The following is a 25,636-nucleotide window of genomic DNA, read 5'->3' on the forward strand; positions in this document are numbered from 1 at the left end:
AATTCTGTTCTGACCACCAAAAATTTTTTTAGAATTAAAACATTAGAATGACAAAGATAATTTTAATTAAGTCAAAATAATGATTTTTTTTATATTTTAATAGTACTAATTTGGAAAAGTCATGAAATTCACTTCACTAATATTAAATACATATAATTAAAAAAAAAATTTTTTGAAAAAATTAAAAATTTTGAAATTTAGAATTTTATACTTAATTGAATCTGTTATTTCAGCTTAAATTATTTAAAAATCAAATTTTAAAATCAAAGTTAATATAAGTATAGTTTATTAGACTGAACTGGGGGGCTATAATGTATAGCTCAGAGTTCTCCTTTGGAATAAAAAAGGGCAGGGCGCTTTTTCACAAAAAAGGGCACTTTGAATTTTGAGAGAGCACTCACTTAACGTAAAAATTTATCAAATTGTGAAATATTATGCATTAACTGAATTTGATTATCAATAATTTTTAAATTACTCTCTTATATTATTTTATGTATATACTTCAAAAAGTAATTCTCACATATTATTAAAACAAGAGAAAAAATTTTAGTTTTAAAAAATAATTAATGGCATGCTAAAAAACAATCTCTAAGGATAATTTTTTTTTCAAAAAAAAGTAAACTGAAAAAAAAAATTTTTAATTAATAAATAACTTGAAAGCTTTCTTCTAAAATTTAAAGTGAAAATTATGAAGAAAAAAAACATTTAAGGTGCATTTTGTTAAAAAATATGTATTTATTTAAAAAATAATTTTAAAATTTAAAACCACTAAAGAAATTCATCCCATTAAAAAAAGAGAAACTTACAAAAAATTTAATTAGCTGAGAATAATTCTAAAAATGTAAATATTTGAAATAGTAATCAGAATTAAACCTACAAATGCAGATAATTTTACTAATTTAATGTGTAATTATTATTTAAACAGTGAGTTATTTATTTTATTAATGGAAAAGACAGTGTTTTTAAGGAATGGTAGTTTATTTTTACAAAAAAGCGCATTTATAGGGATCAAAGGACAAATATGGCAGGCCGTCCTTATAAAAACGCTTAAGGAGAACACTGCATAGGACACTGTATACTTAGGACACTTAAAATAATTCAAATTATATTCACCAGTTCCTATGCCTCCAATCACAGATACATCTGATCCCATAGAGACCATTCCAACACCAACAACAGCAGGTGCAGAGACACTTTGAGGAGCTACACTCGGCAAATAAAGGCAGCTGAAGCCTTCTGAGCTCATGTCGAACTCAACAAAAGGTGGCATTATAGACGTCCCATGCAGGCGGCAGTCACGAGGAGTGGTCATGGAGACTAAAGTTTTGACCCTTGTTAGAGGAACTGGGCCACCATCTCTATGATTAGCTGGTCGAATATTTCTACTGAGGGATTTCATAGTTTCCTGAGCATCTTCGTCAAATGAAGTACAACACAGGGGTGAGCCTAATCTCAGAAATTCTCTGAAAAATAAATAATTTAAGATGGGTCATTCTCCAAATTGTGGAACTTCAACCTCAATGACATGACTGTCACAGTAGTGTTTTACTTATATACTTATAATAATTCGAAATGATGTAGAAAATAAATTTTATTTTAATGACTCAATAGTAAATAAGCAGATAGTTAGAAGTTACTTTTGTTTTAATAACTGAATAATAGGTAAGTAATTAGTTAGAAATTTATACAATAAAATCAGGTATAAGAAAACAACAATATTTAAAAACCATATGAGTCAATGCATCATCTTATTATCCGGCATAATATTTATAAAAAGTATAAACATTCATTCTTTAATCTTGCTACCACTTTTAAAATTAAGTAAGATAATTTGCAGAAACAATTATGTATAAGCTATAGAGAATTTTCTATGAGATAATATTTATAAGTAATTGAATTGAATCTTGCATTTGTGAATTCTGAATTATTATAATATACTATTTAATTTTTTTTAATACCCTAATTTTAACCCACTGGCGGTTTAGGAAATGGGCAAAATTGGGAGAATGTTTCTCCCCTACACACAGTTCCCCTATCAGTTAACATGAGAAAACCGGTTTTGCAATGCAGAGAAGACTGCAGGTTAAAATGCGACTTTTTACGTGCAGAACCGTCAGTGGGTTAAACAGTTTATTTAAAAACATACTTATGAAAGTAAACATAGCACCTTTTTTGACAAATTTAATGTGATGATGGGTTGTCAAACTAGTGTTGTTTATTTTAATATAACATCATGAATTAAATATTTTTATTAAAATAAAATAAAAATTAAATGAGTTAAAAAATGAAATAATACTAATACCCCTATTAAAATATTAAGTACAATGGAATTTTTCAAACTATATTTATAAAAAAAATTTATTATAAAAGTGACCAAGTAGATTTTCAGTCTATAATGCAATTTTGTTAATCATTAGACGAATAAATATTCATTAGGTATAGATTAGATTAGATAATATACAGTATACATCTAACTAAGTATGATATACAGAGTAAAAAAAATATCTAGACCTTGTAATATTAAGTTTAAATAGTTAAAAACTCAAAAATCACAACTATTCACTTAAACAAAACAATATTTATGCATATTAGCAAAAAGTAAATACAAATTGGCAAATATAATTTCACCATTAAAACGTCCAATGTTATATATAATAGTGATAATTACTCAATATAATGAACATTTGAACTTAGTTTTGTCATTAATTTCATTGACATTATAAAGAAGAGAAAAATATACAGTATTTATATTTACTTTAATAAATTTTAAAAAATTTGAATCCATACAGTGAATAGTCCTAATTATACAGCTTTAATAAAAAAAATTTAAATGTCAAATGATTACCTGAGATCTTTTGGTTCTAAAGATTGTGCAGAGAGACGTTCAAATATGTACTGTAAAGGAGGATGAAGTGAGTGAGATTCATTTTCCAACGCAATGTGACAGTGGACGAGTAATTCGCCTGGAAGCCCTGATTCACACATTACTTGTTGGTTCCTCTCAGACCTCACAAGGGAGCGCAACACTTCAGTCAGGTAACACTGAAGAGTCAGCGCCATCTGAAGGGGAAAATAATATATATTATCAGAATGACAAACAATGAAATTCTAAGTTATGCAAACAATCATTAAGAAAAAATAGCATGGTATTTCAAAAGCCTTTTCAATGGATGAGAAACATTTAAAATTTTATTTGTGAGCCAAGTTCAAAAATAAAAGGCATCTCAAAATTACAAATGAGATTTCAATTGTGCAATTAAAAAAGGCCAGCAGGTCTGTTGATAGATCAGGGTAAATTAATAGAAATCTTGCACTAAATGAACACCCTATTTTCATTGCTGGGCAATATCTTTAGCATTGTCATTCTCTGATCATGTATTTTTCTGTTTTAGTTATCAAAATTAGCTATCCCTTTAGATCATACAATTTAAAGTCTGCTGCTTATGCCAACAAGCCCGTAACCGTGTTGTTAATAATAAAAAAGGCCAGCAGGTCTGTTGATAGATCAGGGTAAATTAATTAAAATCTTGCACTAAAAGAACACCCCATTTTCATTGCTGGGCAATATCTTCAGCATCGTCATTCTCTGATCATGTATTTTTCTGTTTTAGTTATCAAAATTGGCTATCCTTTTAGATCATACAATTTAAAGTCTGCTGCTTATGCCAACAAGCCCGTAACCCTTGTTTCTCAAAGGAAAAAATTTAACATCGTATTAATGAGATTTAGCAATTATTATATAAAAAAGGTCATAGAAAATTTTGGAGCATGTATATGCCAACAAAACTGCCAAGGACATTTACCTATCATGCTATTCCACACATAACCTAAAACTGTAAGTTTCATAAATCAATGAAAAACATAAATTTTAAAATGTTTTATTGAAAACCAAAATTATTTCTTGCATGAATTTTGCAAACACACTGTAGAAAAAAAAAAGGCTTCATAAATTTAATTTTCTTCTTTAAATAATCTTAACACTTTCAACAGCAATTTTTTCAGCAATGCACTTAAAATTTCCTTACCATATTTTGTATAACAAAGCATTTAATATGTGTTGATTTTTGTGGGATTTGTTAAAATCTCCAAAGAAACAAATAAGTATAAATATTTATATGCAGAAAAGAGCGACTTTTATTGAGAGTGTTAAAGGCATGGACATTTGCTTATATAAAAACCATTAAACAAATCATAATAACAAGTACACAATAATAACTTTTTATGGCATCACTACAATAAAAAGAAATCAGTTTCTAAAGCTACACAGTACAATTACTTAAACATGAAGTTATGCCAAAAATATGTATGTAAAAAAAAAAGCAATTGCTAACAAAAGCAAAAAAAAATATATATATATATTTAATGAACTCAATTTAATAGATTCTTAGACAGTTAACTTCCTATTAAAAAAAAGTTAATTTTTATTAGATTATAAAATATGCAGTGCCTTTTCTTAAGAATAATAAAGTTCTTCTACATATTCAAGGGTGATTGTGAGCCCAACTCAAAAATCCTGAAAATTTCTTGAGTACAATCATTAATGACGCATTTCAAAAAATGTATGTCTTTATAAATTGAAATCATTGATATTTTCATAACATAAAATTCTAAATAAATTATATGCAGCATAATTTAAATTAATAATTATGTGTAAGTTTACTTTTATCTCTAATCACATTTATTATACTGCCAGAAAAAATATTTACAAATGAAAGAGATGCCAAGTATAAATTCTAGTTCTCATATTTTTAAATAAAATATACAAGAATTTTCACACATAAATGTGATCAATGATTTCTTGACCTTGGATTTCCAGAAATTTCTGGATTGCGGTTAGCGAAAAATCCGGATTTTTTCCAGAGCACCAGCATCTCTGATTATTCCAAAATGTGCACTAATTATTGGAGCAAAATTTAATTCTTAAAATGAATCAAGATAGAGGAGAATTTACCTGTGGTTTTGTGTGATTTCGCACAGATGGCAATAAATGATGCATTGAGACCACTACACCTGGATGAACAATCATGGCATCGGGAGTTGGAGGAGTGAAATTCATAGTAAAAGCAGACCTTTTGTTAGGTGAGCTCACTTGGGTAGTTTCAGTTAAATTATGTGTGTCAGTCTCAGAATGAGCACGATGTAGAGGAGCTGGTATGTTAGGTCTGAAAAATATCATAACAGCTTTATTAATCACACAGACTAGGGGTGCACAGCATTTTGAAATAACATGTTACAGCAGAAATGAATGGGAAACAAAGTGAAAAACATATGTGCAAAAAATCGATATAAAGATATCCATTTACATACATGTTTTGTATTTAACATAATTTTGTGAAATAAAATTTATAATTAAATTATCTACCATTGAAAAACACCACACCTTTACAGTAACTAATTTAAGAAAAATCTTAGTTCTTAAAAGAATCTCATTGTCAGACTTTTAAAATCGAATGAAAATGAATTGCACTAAGGGATTTTCAGTAACAGTATAACTGAAATGTTAAAGAAAATATAGTACTTGACTGATTAAATTATAAAAGTCAAAATGAGTTACATACTTATCAAAAGCATCTGTTGCAGTGTCATACAATAGCCTAAATATTAGACAAGATGAAATCAAAGGAGTTGGCACACTAGATACAGCAATCCTAAAAAAAATTAAACAAATTGCTTAAATTTTTTTTGTATACAAAGGATTAGTTGGGAACAAATAATGAATGATTTTATACAAACAATTAAACAAAGTGTAATAAAATTTACCAACAAAAACATTTAACATGCTTAACATACAGAGTCAAGTTTGATAAACCTAGATAGCCAATCACCTACTCCTTTTAACTTACTCGAATTAATTCATTCAGTCTTGTGAACACCAAGATACAAATAACAATAAATGAATAAAAACTTATCCTTTTTTTATAAACTACTTCAATCTTAATTTTTAGAATGTCACTATGAACTATAAAAATTAAAATTAAAAGCTAAAATAAACATTATAAAACTTTTAAATATTTTTAAAACTTCAATGTTATTATTTGAGGCATGAAAAAAATATTTATTTCAAAGACAGATATATAAATAAAAGTTATTGATTGAAACAAACAGAAATGATTGTCATACAGATTGTTTTCATTTTAATATTTATATTATCAGGGGTCTGTCTAGGTTTTTCTTGGAGGTACCTATTTTGCGAAAATTTAGACATAATTTGTGAAAATTAAAAATTATATTAAAAAATCAATACAAAAATATGGATTTATCGTTTCTTATGGAATACAAAAGTAAAATTTTAAGAAAAAGTATTTTGTAAAACTACCGTTTTTCCTAAAGTTGAATTTGTGAAAGTACCGCTAAACGGTAGTAAATGTGGCCCTGATTATAGAACTTAGTAATTTAAAAATCATCATTTCACATTTGTGCAAAATGCTATAAACATTTTTCCTCAACAGATAACTTTCTCAAGAAATAAGGGGAAAAACTTTTTTTTTTTGTTTTTTTTTTTTTTTTGTTGCCAGAACAGCTTAAGGAATGTCTTAAGGTGTTGTAGGCACTCATACAGTAGAAAATATTGAAACAATTAGTATAGAGCAAGTATGCCAGGGATCTGTCTAGGTTTTTCTGAAAGGTACCTATTTTGTGAAAATTTAGACATAATTTGTGAAAAATTAAAAATTATATTAAAAAATCAACACAAAAATATGGATTTATCGTTTCTTAAGGGATATAGAAATAAAATTTTAAGAAAAAGTATTTCGTGAAACTACTATTTTTCCTAAAGTTGAATTTGTGAAACTACCGTTTTTCCTAAAGTTGAATTTGTGAAGGTACCGCTAAGCGGTAATAAATTCGGCCTGCACAGGCTCCTGCATGCATATGATTTCTTTACTGCCTCAATTTCAATACTTATTTCGATTTAATTCTCAATGTCTGAAATTAATTAGAATTACATTTATTTAAATATATTTGAATATTTTGAGCTTCAAAAGTCAGATATATTGCATTTCCCATTTTATCATTCAATCTAAATGCATCAAATAAACAATAAAAAGAAAACTTCTAAAGAAAAATTTGATATATAAAATTTTTAGAACATACTTTGTATCTTTAGCCATGGAAAAAATTAAATGAAAGACATGGTCATCGGGTAAATTGCATATTTTCTCACTATTATCATCCAATGTAACATTATTGCTAAAGCATCCCAACAATCGAACAGTATCGGTCAGACTGGTGTGACAGATCTGAAAAAAGAAAAGCTCATTGTTTAACAATAACTAATGAAAAGGCATGCTCATTACTTAACATATACAAGATTTTTCACATTTTTTTAATTGGATTAAATATGTAATAAGCTTATACCCTAAGAAATTAAAAAACATTACACTAAAAAATTAATATAAACTGTATATTATGCAAAAAACAATATTATAAAACATAGTCTACATGACAAGTATTCATAATAATGCAAAATATGTAAGAGATAAAAGTTTAATACAGATAAATCAATTTTAGTCTTTTTTTCTTCAGAATAATAGATAATAATTTTGATAAAACTATTACACTTACTTCAGAAGCAAAAAATCTTGCATTGGCAGGTTCATACCTCATTGCCATAGCTAAGGTATGAAATAAGGTACGAAGTAGAATAAGGATTTCTTTTTTTTCAACTGAAATGTACAAATTTATGTATATTAAATATTATTTATACTATTACTATAAATTTATGTACATTAAAAATTTATACATAAATATCAATGTAAATATTTATGCAGAAAGTTTGGGTCAACTCTTTTAATAATTAAGTTTATTAGGTAAAATTATGCATAACTTACACGGTTATGCAATGTTTTTTTATATAAAGAGTTGTAACAATCTACAAAGATTAAACTATTTTATTGTCTAGTTTTAAGATTTTAAAAAGTTCAGTGAACTTAGTAGAGTTTTTAACCATTTGTTATCATAATAAAAAATACATAAATATATATTACTTCATATTGATACTCAATTTCCTTTTCCCCCCACCATTTATTAGTGAAAGTGAATGTTAATTTTAAACATTCTAATAAATTTAACCCCATAATAAATTGATACACAGTTTAAAGAAACGTAAAAACAACTTTAAACATTGAAAACAACTTTAAGCATTGAAGCTAAATACTTTAAAACAGTTGAAACAATCATGTACTTTTTAAGCGACCAAGCCTTTCACATTCCTGAAAGTTTTTTTAAAAAAATTTTCTCAATACACAACAGTTTCATTTTTATCCACAAAGAGAAAAACTGCTTTTTAGAAGACAAACAACAGATGGAAGGTAATCTAACTGTTTTAAAGGCTCAATCACTTAATTTCAGTAGCAAATTTCATTAGAAATCTATAATAAAATGTTTATAAAATTATTTAACGATTTCATTATTTGTGAGAATACTCAGTAAATTTAATGAAGTTGAAGACATTCACTCGAATTTTAAAAAAAAAGAATAAAATTTTATCACTAAAGAAGTAATTAAATCATTTTTATAGCGCAAAAAAAAATCTTCCTATAGAAATATAAAAACATTTTAACTTTTTCTAAAATATATGAACTACACTTTTCCCAAAAATATATAAATTATGATTTAATATTTATTGATTTATCTAATATTCACTTATCAACAAATTGAATTTATGGACTTGGTACGAATTGCTTGAAAAAATACATACCAGTATTCCAGGGTGGTTTGGGAGGATCTGCTAGACAACCTTCCATTGAAACTAAAACTGACATCACATAAACAAATCCACCAACTTTACGAAAAACTGTCCTAGTTCTATGACTCTCCCTTAACACATACAACAGAGACTAAAATAACAAAATATGAAGATTAAAATAAAATGCATATAATTACATTTTATGAAACTTTATACCACACATACAAAGAAATACAAGACTTTATTTTAAATTTTGAGTTCAAGATCTTTTTCTTCTTCTATTTTTAAGTTCAACACCAAACTTGATAATTAATTACTTTTCCAATAACCAGCAGTATTATAAATAATATAACACTTTTAGTCTACAACAGCATTTTTTTTTATAAATTTATAATTCAATATTTAAATAATTTTCTTTCGAAAAATATAATTTAAGCACTTCAAAATTTTGTTTTAATAAAACATTTTTCCAACTTCTTTAAAAAGAGCAACCATAACTCCTATTCTTAAAACTGGCGATAAAAATTGCTTATCAAACTATAGACCAATTTCAATACAGCCTGTTTTTTCCAAAATCATTAAAAAAGCTCTAGCTGATAAAATGTACAATTATTTAAAATATACAAATTTCTTCTCTGAAAATCAACATGGGTTTATTAAAGGCAAAAGTACAGAAAAAGCTCTTTTGGAATTTTCAAAATTTATTCATAATAGCAATGCTGAAAATAAGATAACAGTAGCTATATTTCATGATATATCAAAAGCTTTTGATAATGTCAATCACAATCTTTTAATCAAAAAATTAGAATTTGCTGGTTTTAGAGGAATTATTTTAAATTGGTTTATTTCATATCTTTCAAACAGAGAACATAGAGTTAAAATCCGAAGTAATTTTAGTAATTATATTTTTTCAAACCGTGGTGTTTCTCAAGGATCTATTCTAGGACCCTTATTGTTTATTATATTCATCAATGACTTTTGTCAACTCTAACTTTTTGGTAAGATAATAACATATGCTGATGATTCCGTAATTTTGTATTCTTGCACTGATTTAAATCAACTAACTTTTCAAATTGAATCTGATTTACGCATAATTTCAAAATGGTTTACAGTGAATGACTTAAATTTAAATCTAAATAAAACTAAATATATTTATTTCTGTTTAAGAAAATCAGAATTCAACTTAAATTTAAAATTTCAATCTCTCTCCTGTAAAAGTACTAATGAAAATTGTCAATGCTATATTCTACAATCTGTAAATAATATCAAATATTTAGGACTATATATATCGATTCTAATTTGAAACAGAAAACACATATTAACAATTTAGTTAAAAAATTGCGTTTTATTTTAGATAAATTTTATCATCTTAAGAATAAAATTCATTTTAATTTTGTGAAAACACTCTATTACTCCTGGTTTTATTCCTTAATTAATTATGGTGCAATAATATATGGCGGCGAATATAAAACTAATTTACTTCCTTTAATCTCAGTTCAGAATAAATGCTTCAAGATTATTAATTCTCTAAATATAAATAATTCAAGTATAACTACTACCAATATACATATAAGAATTAACCTATTACCATTTCACCATAATGTATTTTTTCGAATTTTACTTTTTTTACACAACAATAAATTAATATGCAAATTAAAAACTAATGTGTCAGAAAGGAGACCAACTGAAATATATGAGATTCCCCACTTTATAAAAGAAATTTCACGAAAACAGTTTTTTTACTTAGCACCTAAATTATATAATAAATTACCATTCCAGTTGCAAAACATCCAAATATATTCTTCTTTTAAGCATGCTTTATTTCAATTTATGATGAACATTGACGATTTAGACCGCTATTTTTCACTTTAAAGGAAGCATTTGATTTTTTATACCAGTCTTGTGCCAATCCAAATGAATTTCTTATGTTACCTTTGTCATTTTTTTTAAATAGTTTCATGTATTTTTTTTTCTATTATTACAGTGTTCAACAATATATGATGTCTTATGATGAGCAAAATAATTCATGATTGTAATACCCCCCCCCTCCTTTTTCTTAATATATCTATTTTTTTTAAAAAATTTCTAAATAAAATTTATTGTATTGCTTTTCTTTGTCGCCTGGACAAAATTTTCCTCTTGACGAAGAATATATATTCTTTGTATTTATGTGTTTGTTTTTGTTCCCAATAAAGTTATATTAGTTTGCAAAAAAAAAATTGAAAAGCCATATTGATGAAGATTTTAAGAGGCATTTTAGTGAACTTGAGTAAATTAGCTTCAAAACTTATTGCTATTTTTTGTTTGTGAGGAAATAAATACTATGCCTTGACCTTTTTTTGCAATCTACAAGCTTCTAATTTTCGAAATCTATAAATATTTAAACTTCATTTGAACTGTTCCTGTCATAGCATTCCTACAATTGGCATTCAAGTATACTGCCTAAAATTGTAAGACCGATGTTGACTGTTTATTGCCAAAAGTACTTAGAAGCTTTTTCCATTAGAAAAACACTGAAAAATTATCCTAGTACCTTTATCCACTAAGATTGACAAAATTTAATGACTTGGGAAAATAAATGAATGTTGCACAGTTAAATAAAGATTAAAAATTTAAATATATCTTTCCCCATTAAATCACAATTTTTTTTTTCTTCAAAAATGTTATTTTCAACCTTCTTCTTAAAAATTTTCTGGCTCTTTATTTTGACTAGACTTTTTTTTTTGTAACCTACTACTACTGAAAGATTTATGGAAAAAGTATAATTCAAAGAGAAAAAATTTAAATCAATAAAAAGTTAGGAAAATAGTATACTAAATAATAATGGTTGAATAATCATTGAATTTTTAAATTTTAAAACTTGCTTATAAAATTAAAATTCATTTGTAATAAATTTCAGGAAGGAAGCCAATATATACTTTTGCTCAATTGTAAAAAAAATTTGATAATACAAATATAATATCTTTTGAGACAGTAACAGGATTTATATTAAATCAAGAATCATCTTGAACTCACCTTCAAAATATGAGTTTTTAAGTCCAGGGCAAGAACAGGAGCTGTATGCATTAGGCCTAAAAGAGTGCCCATATCATCATCACCACCATTACTTAAAACAAGTTGCTGTACAATTCCTAAAGCTGCTTGACGACATATATGATAAGGAACCATGTTGTGAGCACATCGTGCTCCTCCACTTTCTCTAAAAACACCTACAATTACAAATTATAAGTAAATACATAATTTTTTTTTATTATAAAACTGAGCGCACTTAATTTTAAATTTTAAAAATCAGATACCATAACGAAATATAAAAGCCCAGTAGTAGAATTTACCGGGTCAATAGGACGCACACCCTTAAAAAATTTAAAAAATTTGTGTGCGACTTCAACTAAGTCAGGCAGAAATTTATATTGCAAAAATTTAAGATTATAAATTAAAAAAATTAATCTGAAAGAGTTAATTTTGCAGATGATAGCGTTAAAATAAAACCTTTTCATTTTAAAGGAAGAAATGAACAGAATTGTAATTTATGATGTCTGATTTGTGCCTGTTTAAAGTTTCTTAAAATGAAATTCATTACCGTACCTTCATATGTACTTCTTTGCAGACAATAACCAGAAAAATGAACATTAAATAAGTGTTTTTTTGATAGACTGCAGTGTCTGTAGCCATGCTGTGGGGTTGCTGCTACCCCGTATATATAAATAAATAATTTAAGAAAACGTAAATAGATTTAATACATTTTTTTCCCTTTTATTTAAAAAAAAATATTTTAGTATTAAAAATTAACACCGTTTAATCATGTTCAGCAACAAAATAAATTTTATTTTACTGGCTTTAACTATTATTGTAGTCATACCTTTGTCATCTATGACTCAACCTAACTTGAAACAATACAAAATCAGCATTTCGTGTTTACTGTTCAAAGTCACCAATTCCAGATACATTGCCAATACTCTGAAAAATATTTCCATTTTTTTCTTCTTTTTAATACACGTGATCATCAAATCTTATGTAAAGAAATTTTTTATTTTTTTAAGCTGGATTTCCGGACGCTACGCACTTATATTTCCTTAATGAATTCACTTAAAAGAGTTGTCAGAAAGACACGAGCAGCTTAAGGAACAAACTATGAATAATAATGAAACTGAATATTAATAATAGTCGTCAGACAGACTTAGTTTTGGTCCCAGTAGCAGAATTTTCTGTATCAAAAAGCAGCTCAATCATAATAAATTCAAACCTATCTGTGAGCCAAACACAGTCAGTCAGAGACTACTATTTTAAAAATTAGACTTAACCTAACACATGTACAGCAAAATTAGCACATATAATATGTATAAAAATTACAGATAAAAAAATTTGTTAAAAATATGTTATTTTTGTTAAAAAATTCGAACATGAAATTTAAAAAACGACATGTTTAATTTTCAAAATTCTTTTAATCGAAGATCAGTATTAGGGATTTTTGAAAATCATAACTTTTCTTTAATTACATATCTGCAGATTGCCAAACAAATTTTGTTAAGAACCTGAACCAGAAATTGAGTAAAGTCTTGGAGCTAAAAATGATCCGTTTTTACATTCAACTCTCAGTTACATTTTAGGCTGGGTTTTCAAATCTGAGATGAAAAAAGTCTGCAGTTACTTTAATAAATCTGCAGTATCCACTGCCTAGCTAGAGGATTTCTGCTACAGATGACTGGGGTTTCGATTCAAATTACAAATGTTTTAATTAAACAACTCTGTTCCATTCCTTAGTTAAGTATTTTTTTTTTCCATTTTAAAAAATAGGATAGATTTTTCTTTCAATTTGTAACTTGTTTTATAATAGAAATCTGACCTGCTAATTCTTTACACCAAATGAGAACAAAAAAGTAAGTTCTGTATTTAATTCAGGCAAGAAAATTTAACTTATTATCAGCTTGCTTTTTCATTTTTTAGCGTATATTTTAATAGTGACTTTTATTTTATCATATTAATCATTCTTTAGCTAATTAATCACCATGTAATTTATATCAAAATGTTGTTGCATAATTGACATTAATTAACATTTATTTTTCATTGACCAACATATGTTTTGATCTTTGTTTAACTGAAAGAGTTATTACCTGGAAAAATCTATTCTAGGAACTTGCCGAAGTTTTGACTGTTCCTGATACTGGACTTTTAACTGTATTGGAAAAGTTATTAAATTAAGTTGACACAAAGTGCAAGTTTTTAAATTTTGTTTCCATGTTATTACTAAATATATCATCAATCTTTAAAAGACAAATCTTTTCTTAGAATAACCATATTTCTTTTTGATAAGATACTAATAAAAATAAACAAATTTGGTTAATAAAAGTATTCGTTAGTGTAACAAGGTACAACAGTTTTTAACTTACTAGCATTGCCTGAGTTTGAATTCAGCAGTGCAGTTAAGGCCTCCATGACAAGTGATCCTAAAGTCAATTGTTCTTCAGGAATTTCCCAATTAGCTAAAGAATTTTTTTTTAAAGAAAAAGAGAGAGGATGTTGAAGAATTATTAAAATAAAAAATTTTGGTACATAATTAAAGATTGCATTATGTTGCAGTATTAGGACCCAAAAAAATCAATAATCAAAAATTTGCAAACGAACCTGGTTGCTCATCTGATGCATCTGGGAATGCTTCTTTTAATATTGCTGCATACCTATGCAAACATGTAACTAAAACTTCTAAAAGGCCAACTTCTCTGTAGACATCTTTAAACATAGAATTGGAATGTAATATATTCAAGAGGCTTTTTAAACACAACATACTACAGGTTGTGGAGCTGAAATTGATAATATATTGCAAAATTAATAATTTAAAATTTTAAATATATTAAATCTTTAAGAAAAGAATTTGTGGGTTAGGTATGTCAAATTTAGATATTATTTGATATTAGCTAAATATATATATTTTTTAAAGTTACAAATATCACCTGCTTATAGAAATTTTAAGCTCTAAAAAATATTAAAAATAGTTTTAAAAATTTATTTTCTAGAAAAGAGAACCTTTGAAAAGTGATACTATTATAAAGAGTTCTTACATAGAGCTAGCTACGGCATCACAGATCATGGACTTACGATACCTGGCTCAACGATTACAATAAAAATACATAACAGTTAACTAGATGAAATGGTACAGAATCCTAAAGATATATAGTCTAGATTGGACAACAAATCATTTCCTGTATTATCGCATGGCATTGCCAAACCACTACCTGCACAAATAAGTATGGAAAAACTACAGGAGTTTAAACTTCGTTCCCATTCTCTTTATTCACAAAACATTTCCCTCACTGACTTAATAGCTTCCATATTTATCCTTTTCACTAAATTAATAGTAGATTTCCTCTACAAATTTTAAAGCAAATTTAAGGAGGGTAAAAAACAGATTTGATTTACATTAACCACAATTGAATATGATTACAATATATATATTTAAAAATATGTAAATAAATGAAATAAGTTTTAGTGTTTATAACCTTATTTCATTTATTAAATAAATGCAATAAATTTTAGAGTTTATATAACTTTGAAAACATTTTAATTTCATGCAGTTCAAGAAGTTTTATACCATAAAATGCAAACAGAACATGATTACAATAAATTTATAATAAATTAAATTAAATATATGTTTACTATACTTAATGTCAATTCTTATTATTTTGATTATATTAAATATGTATTTTACACCAGTTAAATAAAAATAATTAATTAAAAATAAATTCAACTTACTTTTGAGTTTTTAACAGGATACTTAAGCTGATAAATTCTTTACAAGGCACAAAATTCAAGTCAAATATTATAAATTCTAGTAACTTGAAAAACTTTTCCTGAAAAATAAAATACTTTAATTTAAAATATTATAATTTAAAACAAAAATAATGGTAAAATATAAATCTAACAATATAAGAACAAATTCCATAGTACTGAAAAATAAACTTGTAATTTTTTTATATCACAACTATAAAAGCATATATTTTCCCAGCATTAAATTTTAAAATTAAGTTAGTTAGCCCACAAAATTAGGTAAACAAATGGACCAAAAATATCATTTGTCCATTATTCCTTATTTAATTAGTTTTTTAACATCTTGAATCGATAATTATTTATTTAAAACCTTACTAATAGTATCTCATACTTTGATAAGATTAATTTTATGTTTCATATTGAAAAACGTTAAATTTATAAATGTATAAATGTAAACCAAGAAATTTAAGAATTTAAAACTACATATAACTATTGCAATCAGTATTTTAAGTTTATCTTACATCCAGACCTTTTTTTAAAAAAAATTAAGAATAAAAAAAATTTTCAAGACACAATATGTAGTATGCAAATTTATCTTAAATATTTTAGAATATAAATCTGCATACCTGAATTTCAGTTGGTTTAGTATGAATTTTTTCTGAAAATTGAGAGAGAGTATGTTGACTTTCTAGAATGAAATAATTAGCTTTGTCAGAATGATATACAGTGCTCACAGCGTCCAGAAGCAAGCTACATAAGTAAGGAGTCTGAGCCTGAAAAAATATTTATATCATCTAGAGATTAACAAGTTTAAGATATATTCTAATAAAATAATTTAAAATATAAATTTCTAAACGCTTTATAATTCAATTTTGAAATATCCTTAAAAAAATCAGTTTCATTTCATGTATTTCAAAAATATTTAGTCACAATTGCTCAATTTTTTTTTGCAATAATTAAATTTATCTTAAAAAAATATAATGAAAATGTAGCATAACATGAATGCCAATCAGAAATTTGAATTGAAGCATACTCATTTAGAACATATCATAAACCAATTAATAAAATACCATAATTTTTTTCTAAAATAGTAAATAAAATAATAAAAATAAAAACATTTAATTTATATTATCTGAATCCAAATAAACAAAAAGGTGTTAAAATTATAGCACAGTTATAAAATATAAATACAGCTTTCGCTTTACTATTATTCAATTTAACAATGAATGACTAAACAGTTAATGAAGATAGCGTACACTTTATGTTACCTGTGAATAAAATACAATATCTATATTCTCAGCTTTGTGCCATTACTTGTGCTCAATTTCTTTTTGTCATTATTTAAACAGATTTTTTTATAAATGTTTTACTTTCTTTATAATAAATATAAAAACAAAATATGAAATACTAATACAGCAGAACTTCAGTGGTAAACAATTTGACTGTTAATTCAAAGAAAAAAATATTAAAAAACTGTTGTGAGCATAAATTTTCTAGTAGGAAAAAAAATACTATTGACATTTCACCAATATTTTTGCTATTTTGGGTTATGTAAGCAATATCTTTCTATTCATTTCTAACTCATAGTAGCTTTGAAGTGTATTGATGATTACCTATATAATTTGTTTTAAATCTCCAAAGATTTCAACTAATGGTAAAATTGTACTGAATCTTTCCAACTGTAAGCTACTTTATCACAGAATTACATGGAAGGAACAGAAATTTTGAAGCAGGAAAACCACCAGATTTAAATGCTAAGAAAAGCAGGCAATATTGCACTGAGTGTTAATATAGGTAATATAACAAGACACACCATTAACAACCACTGAAGGTTCCAAACAGAGTAACTGATTGTTAAACGACATTAAACACAATGATTATGAATAATGTGATAATGAATAATATGATAAATATTGATTCATTTAACATCCAAAGAAAATTACCTTCATAAACACTGATTGTATCACTTGGAATGCTTGAAGATTTCTTACACTGGCACCTGCTGAAGAAAAATTCAATTTATTTTACTAAATAAATTAAACTGACAATGGAAATCCCTGAAAACAACAGACTTATTGTTTCACTTTGCAACAAAAGAAAAAAAAGCATAATTAAATGTTACAAAACAAATGTAAAACCGGAACAATAAGTAAATACCTAAATGATACATATAGTTATCAAGAAATTTGCTCCAAAAGTGAAATACAAAGAATATTTCTCAAAACTATATCTTTAATACTTCAAGTTAATATGATTGAAATAAAATTTTAAAAAAAGAGTTACAGGTCAGGCGTGATAGTCATAAGTAGTCTTCAGATGAGATTAGGCTCGTAAGTATAAAAATTATTTTATTTCGATTTATCTTTTCGCTCTTCAAATGATGGTATGGGATTTAAATGATTATCTTCTAACTAAGTCACTCAAAAATTGAGTAATGAGAGTAAACTTTGGTCTTGAACTGGCATAAATATAAAATAATATCAGGCTCAGAAAAATAAAATCTTACAGATCTTGTTCTCAGACCACCAACAGAGAACATAAACTTACATTAATATAATAACTACAATCTAAAGATTATTGCTATTATGTTCTTGTAAATACTTACTGATAGGTTGTAACAAAGCAATTCTTATAAGAGGGGTCCCAAAAACGTGGAAAAAGTCAAATTTCTCAAAAAAATATGCATTGGATCAATCATCTAAATGTGGATATATTTTTAAAACATGCATTCAATAAAACTCAACCCCTCATCTCGCCTTTCACCTCACCTCTAAAGCTAGAGGACACTAAGTTTGAAATCCTAAGATAGATTTTTAAAAATATCAAATGCATCTATTTCTAGTAACTAACTTAAATTTCTTGAGAGAGTAACATTTCAAATTGCTTTATCATTTGTAATTCCAATGCTACCAAAAAACAAAACCCAGTAAGTCAAATTGAGGTCCCCTTTTTTTGACAAATTTTAAACTGAAACAAAAAATTAAAAATTCCAATTTAATATTTTGAAATTGCCCCCACCCCCATTTCACTCTAAGGGGAAAAGTTGGAAACTCTCATTTGGCATCTTAGAATGCATCTTTTAAAACTAATTCACATGCATATTTTTTTTAATCCTATGCCATTTCAATCTATGCTTATTTGACTGTTTCCATCGTATTTAAAATACCCTTATAAAAAACTTCAATCCAGACACCCTAGATGGAAATTTAATTAATTTTGAGCAATTTAAAATAAAGTGATCGAGATTAAATACTGATGAGAAAATTAGCAATCAACAGCTCAAACTAATATTACCTGTTGAATGAGGGATCTGGAAGCCAGGCAATGTGAAAAGGGAACCAGTACTAGCCTGGCTAGGTTTTAGCTCAATATAGCCACAAGAAGTGAGGGAAGCGATAAGCAGCACTATATTACGGAGGGCTTCACAAGCTTCTTCAGAAGTGTTCTGTTCTAGCCTAATGCAGAAACATAAAAAATTATTCGAACTGCCAAACTCATTAAAAAAATACAGATATAGTAACAAATTGAAAGTAATGTCACTGATTCATTTAAAAAATATTTATTGATTGGAAAAACACATTAAAATGCTTTAAATTAAGCTTTGCCTATAACAATGTCCATTTATGAAGTTTTAAAGCGTGTACACAAGCGAGGGGGAGCAACATCAGAACTGCATGACTTAACTTTTAGGAAGTTGAATGTCAGTGCCTTTAAAAAAAACACTCAAAACATGGTCGGAGATTGAGAGTTCAAACACACGCCTCACCTTTTTTGTCAGTGAAGATCATTGATGGTCTTCCAGTGAAAGCTTTACTGCTGGCCTCAAAAAAACGCAGGGTGCATAGCCAAATCTTTCAACAAAAAATAAGCACCTTTAAAGTACTTTTTTAAGCACTATAGGCATTAACAAAATGCAAAATAATTTTCAAAGACTTTACATGATCATGATAAAATAACTAGTTTCTGACAGAGAACTTTTTTCTTGATTATATTAGCCATTATAAAATGATTGAGAGATTTTTCGGTACGATTTTAGAGGTTGGAAAGTGAAGCCAGAAATTGAAAATATCTTGCAAAAATGCAACAGGGTTGCATATGAGAGTGCAAGAATCTCACAGAACCCAGCTCAGTACACACATATGCTGACTCCCAAGTATTTCATCAAACATGCAACATGATTGGCCTTACCTTATGTTACAGACAGACGGTACGCTGAAATGGATTGTGGTTGAATTAATTGCGAAAACATTGAATAGAACAATGTGAAAACCACACTTTCGTATAATACGCAGTGAAAATCGAAAAGGTAAAGAAAAAAATCTTACTTTCGAAAAGGGAAAATTAAGCACTTTTTAAAAACACCACATGAAAAAAGCACCTTTAAGTGCTCTTAAAAAACGAAAGTCAAAAATAAGCATCTTTAAGCACTTTTAAAAACGCTACGCACCATGAAAATGCCTTGACCAGACTGGCAACTTAGACTTGGCAATATGATAAACAATTATCCAAAAATGCCCTCATAAGTGGACACTATACTGCCGGAGAAACATTTTATGACAAATTTCGTTTCTCCGCCATTGGTAATTTAAAAGAAAAAGTTACTTAGGTTAAACTAATAGAAAACCATAAAGTTTCAAATGCTGATTTTTTTTTTCAAACTATTAATATGCAAACAAATTATGTCAGGATTACATCCCTCCTGCCATAATTTGTTTGCATTTCGATAGTTTGAAAGAAATGCTTAAGAATTTGAAACATTACAATTTACTCTAGGTATCCTTGAGCTTACTTTTTTTACTCATTTTAAATTACTAATGTAGGAAAAACAGAATTTTCCATTAAGTATTTCTCCCACAATATAGCATTCTCTCAATTATGAAAAAAAAAATTATTTTACTGAAAACTGGTTGATTTTCTCAAAAAACTTGGAGAGCTGCATTGCGACTCCTCTAGTATGAGTTTTACCTGAATGATAGTCCTTACTCTCCAGATGGTCCCAAATAATTTTGTGAAAGCATAGGTGTAAACTGACTCCCCCTTTCATTAATCCCAACTAGCCTGAGAAGGGTGTTACATGTATTCACTTCATAGTAATATCAGTTACATTACTTTTTGGATAAACCCTGTATTTGATAATTTTTCTTACCTAAGAAGAAACTCTGAGAGAAAAATGTATCCCTGGCAAGTTCGAAAGTCATCCAAAATCATCTGTGACACTTCACTAGAGTCTTTCAGGAAACAAAACACAGTGACAAACATTTCAACGATTTCAAGGGGGGATAACTCTTGAACTCTTTGCATGTTTTCAATGCAGAGTGCTATGCAAGCTTTATCTGGAATGCAGAAAAAGTTTTTGATTTATTCGTTGAATTTCTTAATTCAAATTTATTTAAAATTTTGTAAGTAAATTAAAATGCATGATAAATTTTTTGGCAGTAAAAAAAGGATCTTTAAAATTTTGCATTTGACTAAAGCTACAAGTTGAAAAGCAATATATTTATATTTTTTTATCCAAGTAAACTAAACTGACTTTTGAAAGCATATAATTCACTTTTAAAAAGATTTAAAGAAAAAAAATAAAATTGGAATAATAACAGCCTGAATTGGTTTTTGTGAATATTGCTGAATATGTGCCATCAATTTTGTTTTTCAAAAGGTATGAGGAAAAATTGAATTATGTAAATAACTTTAATAACAAGACACTCAATAAAAGTTTCAATAGTGTCATGTTCATAACATTTCGATTAATTTAGGATTTAATTTTAGTCAAAATTTTTGTCATTCACACAAGATATTTTTCAGCAAATACAATTAATGTGTGCTAGTTCTTTTAATGTACAAATTAGATTTTTCTTAGCCATTACACATAGTAAACAAAAATTAACAAGAAAAAAATTTTAATTACACAAACAACAAGGGAAGTCAAAAAAAGAAATGACGCAAACGACTTAAATAGCGCAAAACATATTTCGAGAAAAAAAGGACAAAAATTAACTAAATATTAGAATTCTAGAAAGCTTTTTCAATTCAGCTTTATCAAAAAAAAAATGCCACACTTAAAAGTAACAGAATATTGATTGCGTTTTACTCTAGTTCATTCAAAGAGTTCAAAATATCTGCAATAAAACATGTAAAGAAAAATTAAGAAAAAAAAGCATAAGTTTTAATGAAATTAAATAAAAAAATTTATTCTCCATTATACAAAAGAGGTAAAGGAAAGGTCGCAGATCATGTTGTATGGAACCCTAATTATTTTATAAATGGTGCGTGTTAATAAAATTTAATATGGACACAAAATGAAAAAAAAAAATTTAAGTATCTTGTAAAAAATAAATTAAAAAACTCCTTTATTTGACTGGTAAATATGAAATCACAACACATAAGCTATTTTTTAAATTGAGGTATTCTTTCACACAAGGAAAACTGGTGATTGATATACAGTTTTAATGGAAATATTCTTTGACGTAGATAGAGTTGGTAATGGAGATAAATTTTTAATTGAAGTATTCTTTCGTTTAGAGAGAAATGGAGGCGATGATATATTTTTGAGAAATCTTTTTCCTTTAAAAGGACTGGTGATGGTGATATATTTTTAATGCAGATATTCTTTCACTAAAATAAAACTAGAGGCGGAGATTGGAAGATGTCCAAAGCAGACATAGAAAGTTAACATTTGAAGAGGTTTTGTGTACATAAACATTTTAAATAGTGAATAGTTTAAGTTCTGTTGTCTTCCGAAATCAAAAACTTTTTTAAATTAATTTTTTGTAGGGTAGTGCAATTCATTCAAATAAATTACTCTCATTTTTTTTAAAAAATTTGCCAACAGTTTTATTTATGCAACACTTAATACGTAAAACTATAATAAAACCACATACTGTGGATATAGCTAACAACAGAGTGGGAAAGGCCATGCCGAGAAAGAGTCATGAGAACCTCTGCTGCACTCTTTCTCCAAACAGTATTATGAGCAGGACACCAACTTGTTATAGCACTAAATAAAAGAGCGAGATCATCTTTTCGGCTCAATTCTTCTGCTGGGCCAGAGTGGCTACAAAGTCGCACCAAAACCTGCAAGAACAATATTAATAATTAGTTAAATATCTAATTAACGCTTCCACTCTATACTTAAACTATATAACAAGGCAAGACTCTTTTAAATTTGAACAAGGACACTTTGAAGTAACATCAACTCTCTTAAAATTAAGCACTAACTTTTATGTGTCGAATCGTTACATTTCTTTGCCCCCAAAATGCTAACAATTTAAAAAAGATTATAATTCATTAGGCAAAGCTAAGACTACATTTTAAAAAGTGTCCCGAGTATAAACCATTAACTTATAAAAATACAGATTCAGCAAAGTCAATAAATCCAATTTTTAAATGTCCATTGTAATAATTATTAACATTCTGTTTTATTTTTTCAATAAAATAAAAATTAATTTAAACTGTCCATTTCAGAAAGTTACAACACAAATGATACTTGCATGGCACCATTGTATATAAGTGTATAGCAAATTAAAATGAAACATAATCCAAAAACAATTTTTTTCTTTTTTTACTGAATATCCATAATGAGTTATAAAAGTGTTTTTTGACAAAGCTGGTAATATATTGAAATGCTATATTACATTGTTGACTTGAACAGTATTTTTATACTTTTTATAATCTTTTAAGTTCTGAATCAATTATAGGAAATTTATTAAGAAAACTAGTTAAACTTGACACAACTATTAGCTAGTAATATGAATAACTAAATACAATACTAAAACGCAATTTGTGGATGCTTGAAAAATACATTCTTCTGCTGTTCATTAAAATTCTTACAACAAATAGTGCTTTAAACTACCATATACAGTCTGCAAAAAAAAAAAGGTCACCCAAAATAACTCTTGATCTAATGATTGGACACATTTTAGAACTCATTCTTAATGGTTCAAGGGAGTGAAATCAAATATGCTAATTAATTACAAGGAACCGATGATTTAAGTTACAAAATTAGATACAAAAACGTATATTCTCTTACTAATCTTTCAGAGAAACATAGTAGCTAATTTTTAGATGGATTCAGGTTTTTGATCCCAAAAATATAGGGGGTAGCCGTAATCTGGGAAATAGGGTCCACTTAGTCTGGCCAGGAGAACGATCCAAAGTTGAGATCCCTAAATGTTAATTTTACTTTTTGCATATCTCGAGAACTTTTTAAACAAATTGAAAAAATTTTACACACATTTATAAAATTAGTTTACCTAAAGATAATTTTGATGCAAAAAAAATTTTTAGTAAATATTAATTATATTTAATAACAGTCAAAAATATTTTGAATTGTAAGATATACAGTTTTTTCGTCATTTTAAAATATGTAAAAATGCATGGCAAAGTTTGAGCTAATTTGGTTGAACAGTTCCTGAGAAATCAAATTTTAAATAATAATGAAAAATAAATAAATTATTTAAGTCAGCAACAAAATGTTACGATTGTAAAGATTTCTATATGAAAATACCTGAACAAAAACTTTTTGCAGTAATATCCTTCTCTCTTTGGGAGAAAATTCACAATCAGGATCAATATCATCCGGGTTTTCAATGGGGGGCAAATCAAAAAAGAGGTAGAGGCACTTCACTAAAGTAGAAGGTAAAGAGGATGCTGTCATTATGTCCACTAAAGCTGCATTGCCTGCAGCAAGCAAGTTTACAGCAGTTAATAACATCCAGCCATTGCTGAGTTCTTCAGTACTGGAAATTTCTAAGAATTTTGCTATAGCACAACTAGCAGCTTCTGCAAAAATATAAATGGACAACAATTTTAAAAACTTAAAAAAGCATAACTATGACTTGGTATAAAAATGAAATTCAAAAAGAAATAAAAAAAAATATGTGTCATTTATCAGATAGAGAAAATCCATTATTCCCACTTCTTTCATTTTCCCATATGTTTTATATTGCTTTCTTAATGGCCTTATCTTACTACAGCACCATCTGGATTTGTGATGGGATCATTAATGATGATGGATTGTTAATGATACCTTCACAAATGCTTTTACTACCAAAACTAGTTTAGATTGTTTTTAAAACTAGAAGATTTCCATATCTATTGTTCAGAAATTTTACTGAAGTTAAAAAAATTAAAGTTATTTCGGAATGAAAAGAAAAACAGTAATTCCTGATGTTAATGAAGAAGAAAACAAATATTTGTTACAACTCGGAGAAAACGCCTTTAATATCATGTTTGATGTTTTTATCTCATTTGATGGAAATGTTAAAACTTATGGCATTGCCGGTTCAAGAAAGGATTGAGAAAGCTAAAGAAGATCAAAGTGATACTGATGAACACTGCAAAACAGATCCTCAACCAGAGCCAACATTTATAGAAAACAGTCATTAATTTGCTCAGCTATTTTGAAGTCATAAAATCAATGAGATACTTCATGCATTTATATGAATTTACAGAAAATAAACATCTTCTGATACTAATGTCTAAAATGTATTGCTTGCAGTGTAAAAAAAATAAGAGTACTTAAACAACATTTATAGAAGACTTTGAAGTCATTAAAACAATGAAAAACTTCATGTATTTATATGAATTTACAGAAAATAAACATCATCTGATACTGATGTCTAAAATGTATTGCTTGTAGTGTAAAAAAATAAGAGTACTTAAACCAAAATTTCCAACTATTTCAAATAAATGTATTCATATTCCTTTTACATCATACATATTTTTCCACTTAATATTTTTAATACTTTAAATTTATTAAATTTCAAGTACATTGCTTTTTTTTTTTACTTTTCATACAATTTCAAGTAATTATTTGGTATTTTATGTTAGCCTACGCTTATTGCTTTCTCATATCTATCATTCACAATAAATGGCCCTATAACAAATAATCAATTAGGCTCAACTGTAATTTGTCAACTAAAGTAAAAGAAGAACAATAGCAATATTTATAGAAAAATACCCATAAATTTCGTTAAGCTTCAAAAAGAGATTTGCAACTGGATACATATACCATTAATAAAATATACTCAGCAGATATAGGTTGTAGCATTTTTTTTTATCAAAAAAGTTTTTAATTAGGCAAGAACTGATAAATATTTTCAAATATAATGTTAAGCAAAATTTTATTCCACAATATGTCACATCAATTTTCTTTTAAATTTTTCAAAATATATAAAAGCTTTACAT

At 27.0% G+C, this 25,636-nt stretch overlaps 1 protein-coding gene across 2 annotated transcripts in view; it reads right to left on the minus strand.

Annotated features, from left to right (window-relative positions):
• Positions 1–25,636, minus strand: part of bchs (WD repeat and FYVE domain containing 3 bchs) — a 105,813-nt gene that overhangs the window by 74,700 nt on the left and 5,477 nt on the right. Inside the window, exons 4-20 of one of the 2 annotated variants that reach the window (XM_043047239.3) lie at positions 23,955–24,229; positions 22,330–22,522; positions 20,598–20,784; positions 18,746–18,906; positions 17,395–17,450; positions 16,078–16,224; positions 15,437–15,534; positions 14,312–14,487; positions 14,077–14,169; positions 11,705–11,898; positions 8,702–8,840; positions 7,567–7,667; positions 7,096–7,241; positions 5,559–5,648; positions 4,952–5,162; positions 2,846–3,060; positions 1,114–1,463 (exon numbers count right to left, since the gene is read on the minus strand). In XM_043047239.3, coding sequence (XP_042903173.2) covers positions 1,114–1,463; positions 2,846–3,060; positions 4,952–5,162; positions 5,559–5,648; positions 7,096–7,241; positions 7,567–7,667; positions 8,702–8,840; positions 11,705–11,898; positions 14,077–14,169; positions 14,312–14,487; positions 15,437–15,534; positions 16,078–16,224; positions 17,395–17,450; positions 18,746–18,906; positions 20,598–20,784; positions 22,330–22,522; positions 23,955–24,229 — 2,832 coding nt within the window. Of the gene's footprint in view, positions 1–1,113; positions 1,464–2,845; positions 3,061–4,951; positions 5,163–5,558; positions 5,649–7,095; positions 7,242–7,566; positions 7,668–8,701; positions 8,841–11,704; positions 11,899–14,076; positions 14,170–14,311; positions 14,488–15,436; positions 15,535–16,077; positions 16,225–17,394; positions 17,454–18,745; positions 18,907–20,597; positions 20,785–22,329; positions 22,523–23,954; positions 24,230–25,636 lie in introns of both variants that reach the window. The other variant, XM_043047238.3, reaches the window with a different exon arrangement.

This window comes from Parasteatoda tepidariorum, chromosome 5 (assembly GCF_982258835.1).
Source record: "Parasteatoda tepidariorum strain Cologne lab strain chromosome 5, Ptep-v5.0, whole genome shotgun sequence".
NCBI lineage: Eukaryota > Metazoa > Arthropoda > Arachnida > Araneae > Theridiidae > Parasteatoda > Parasteatoda tepidariorum.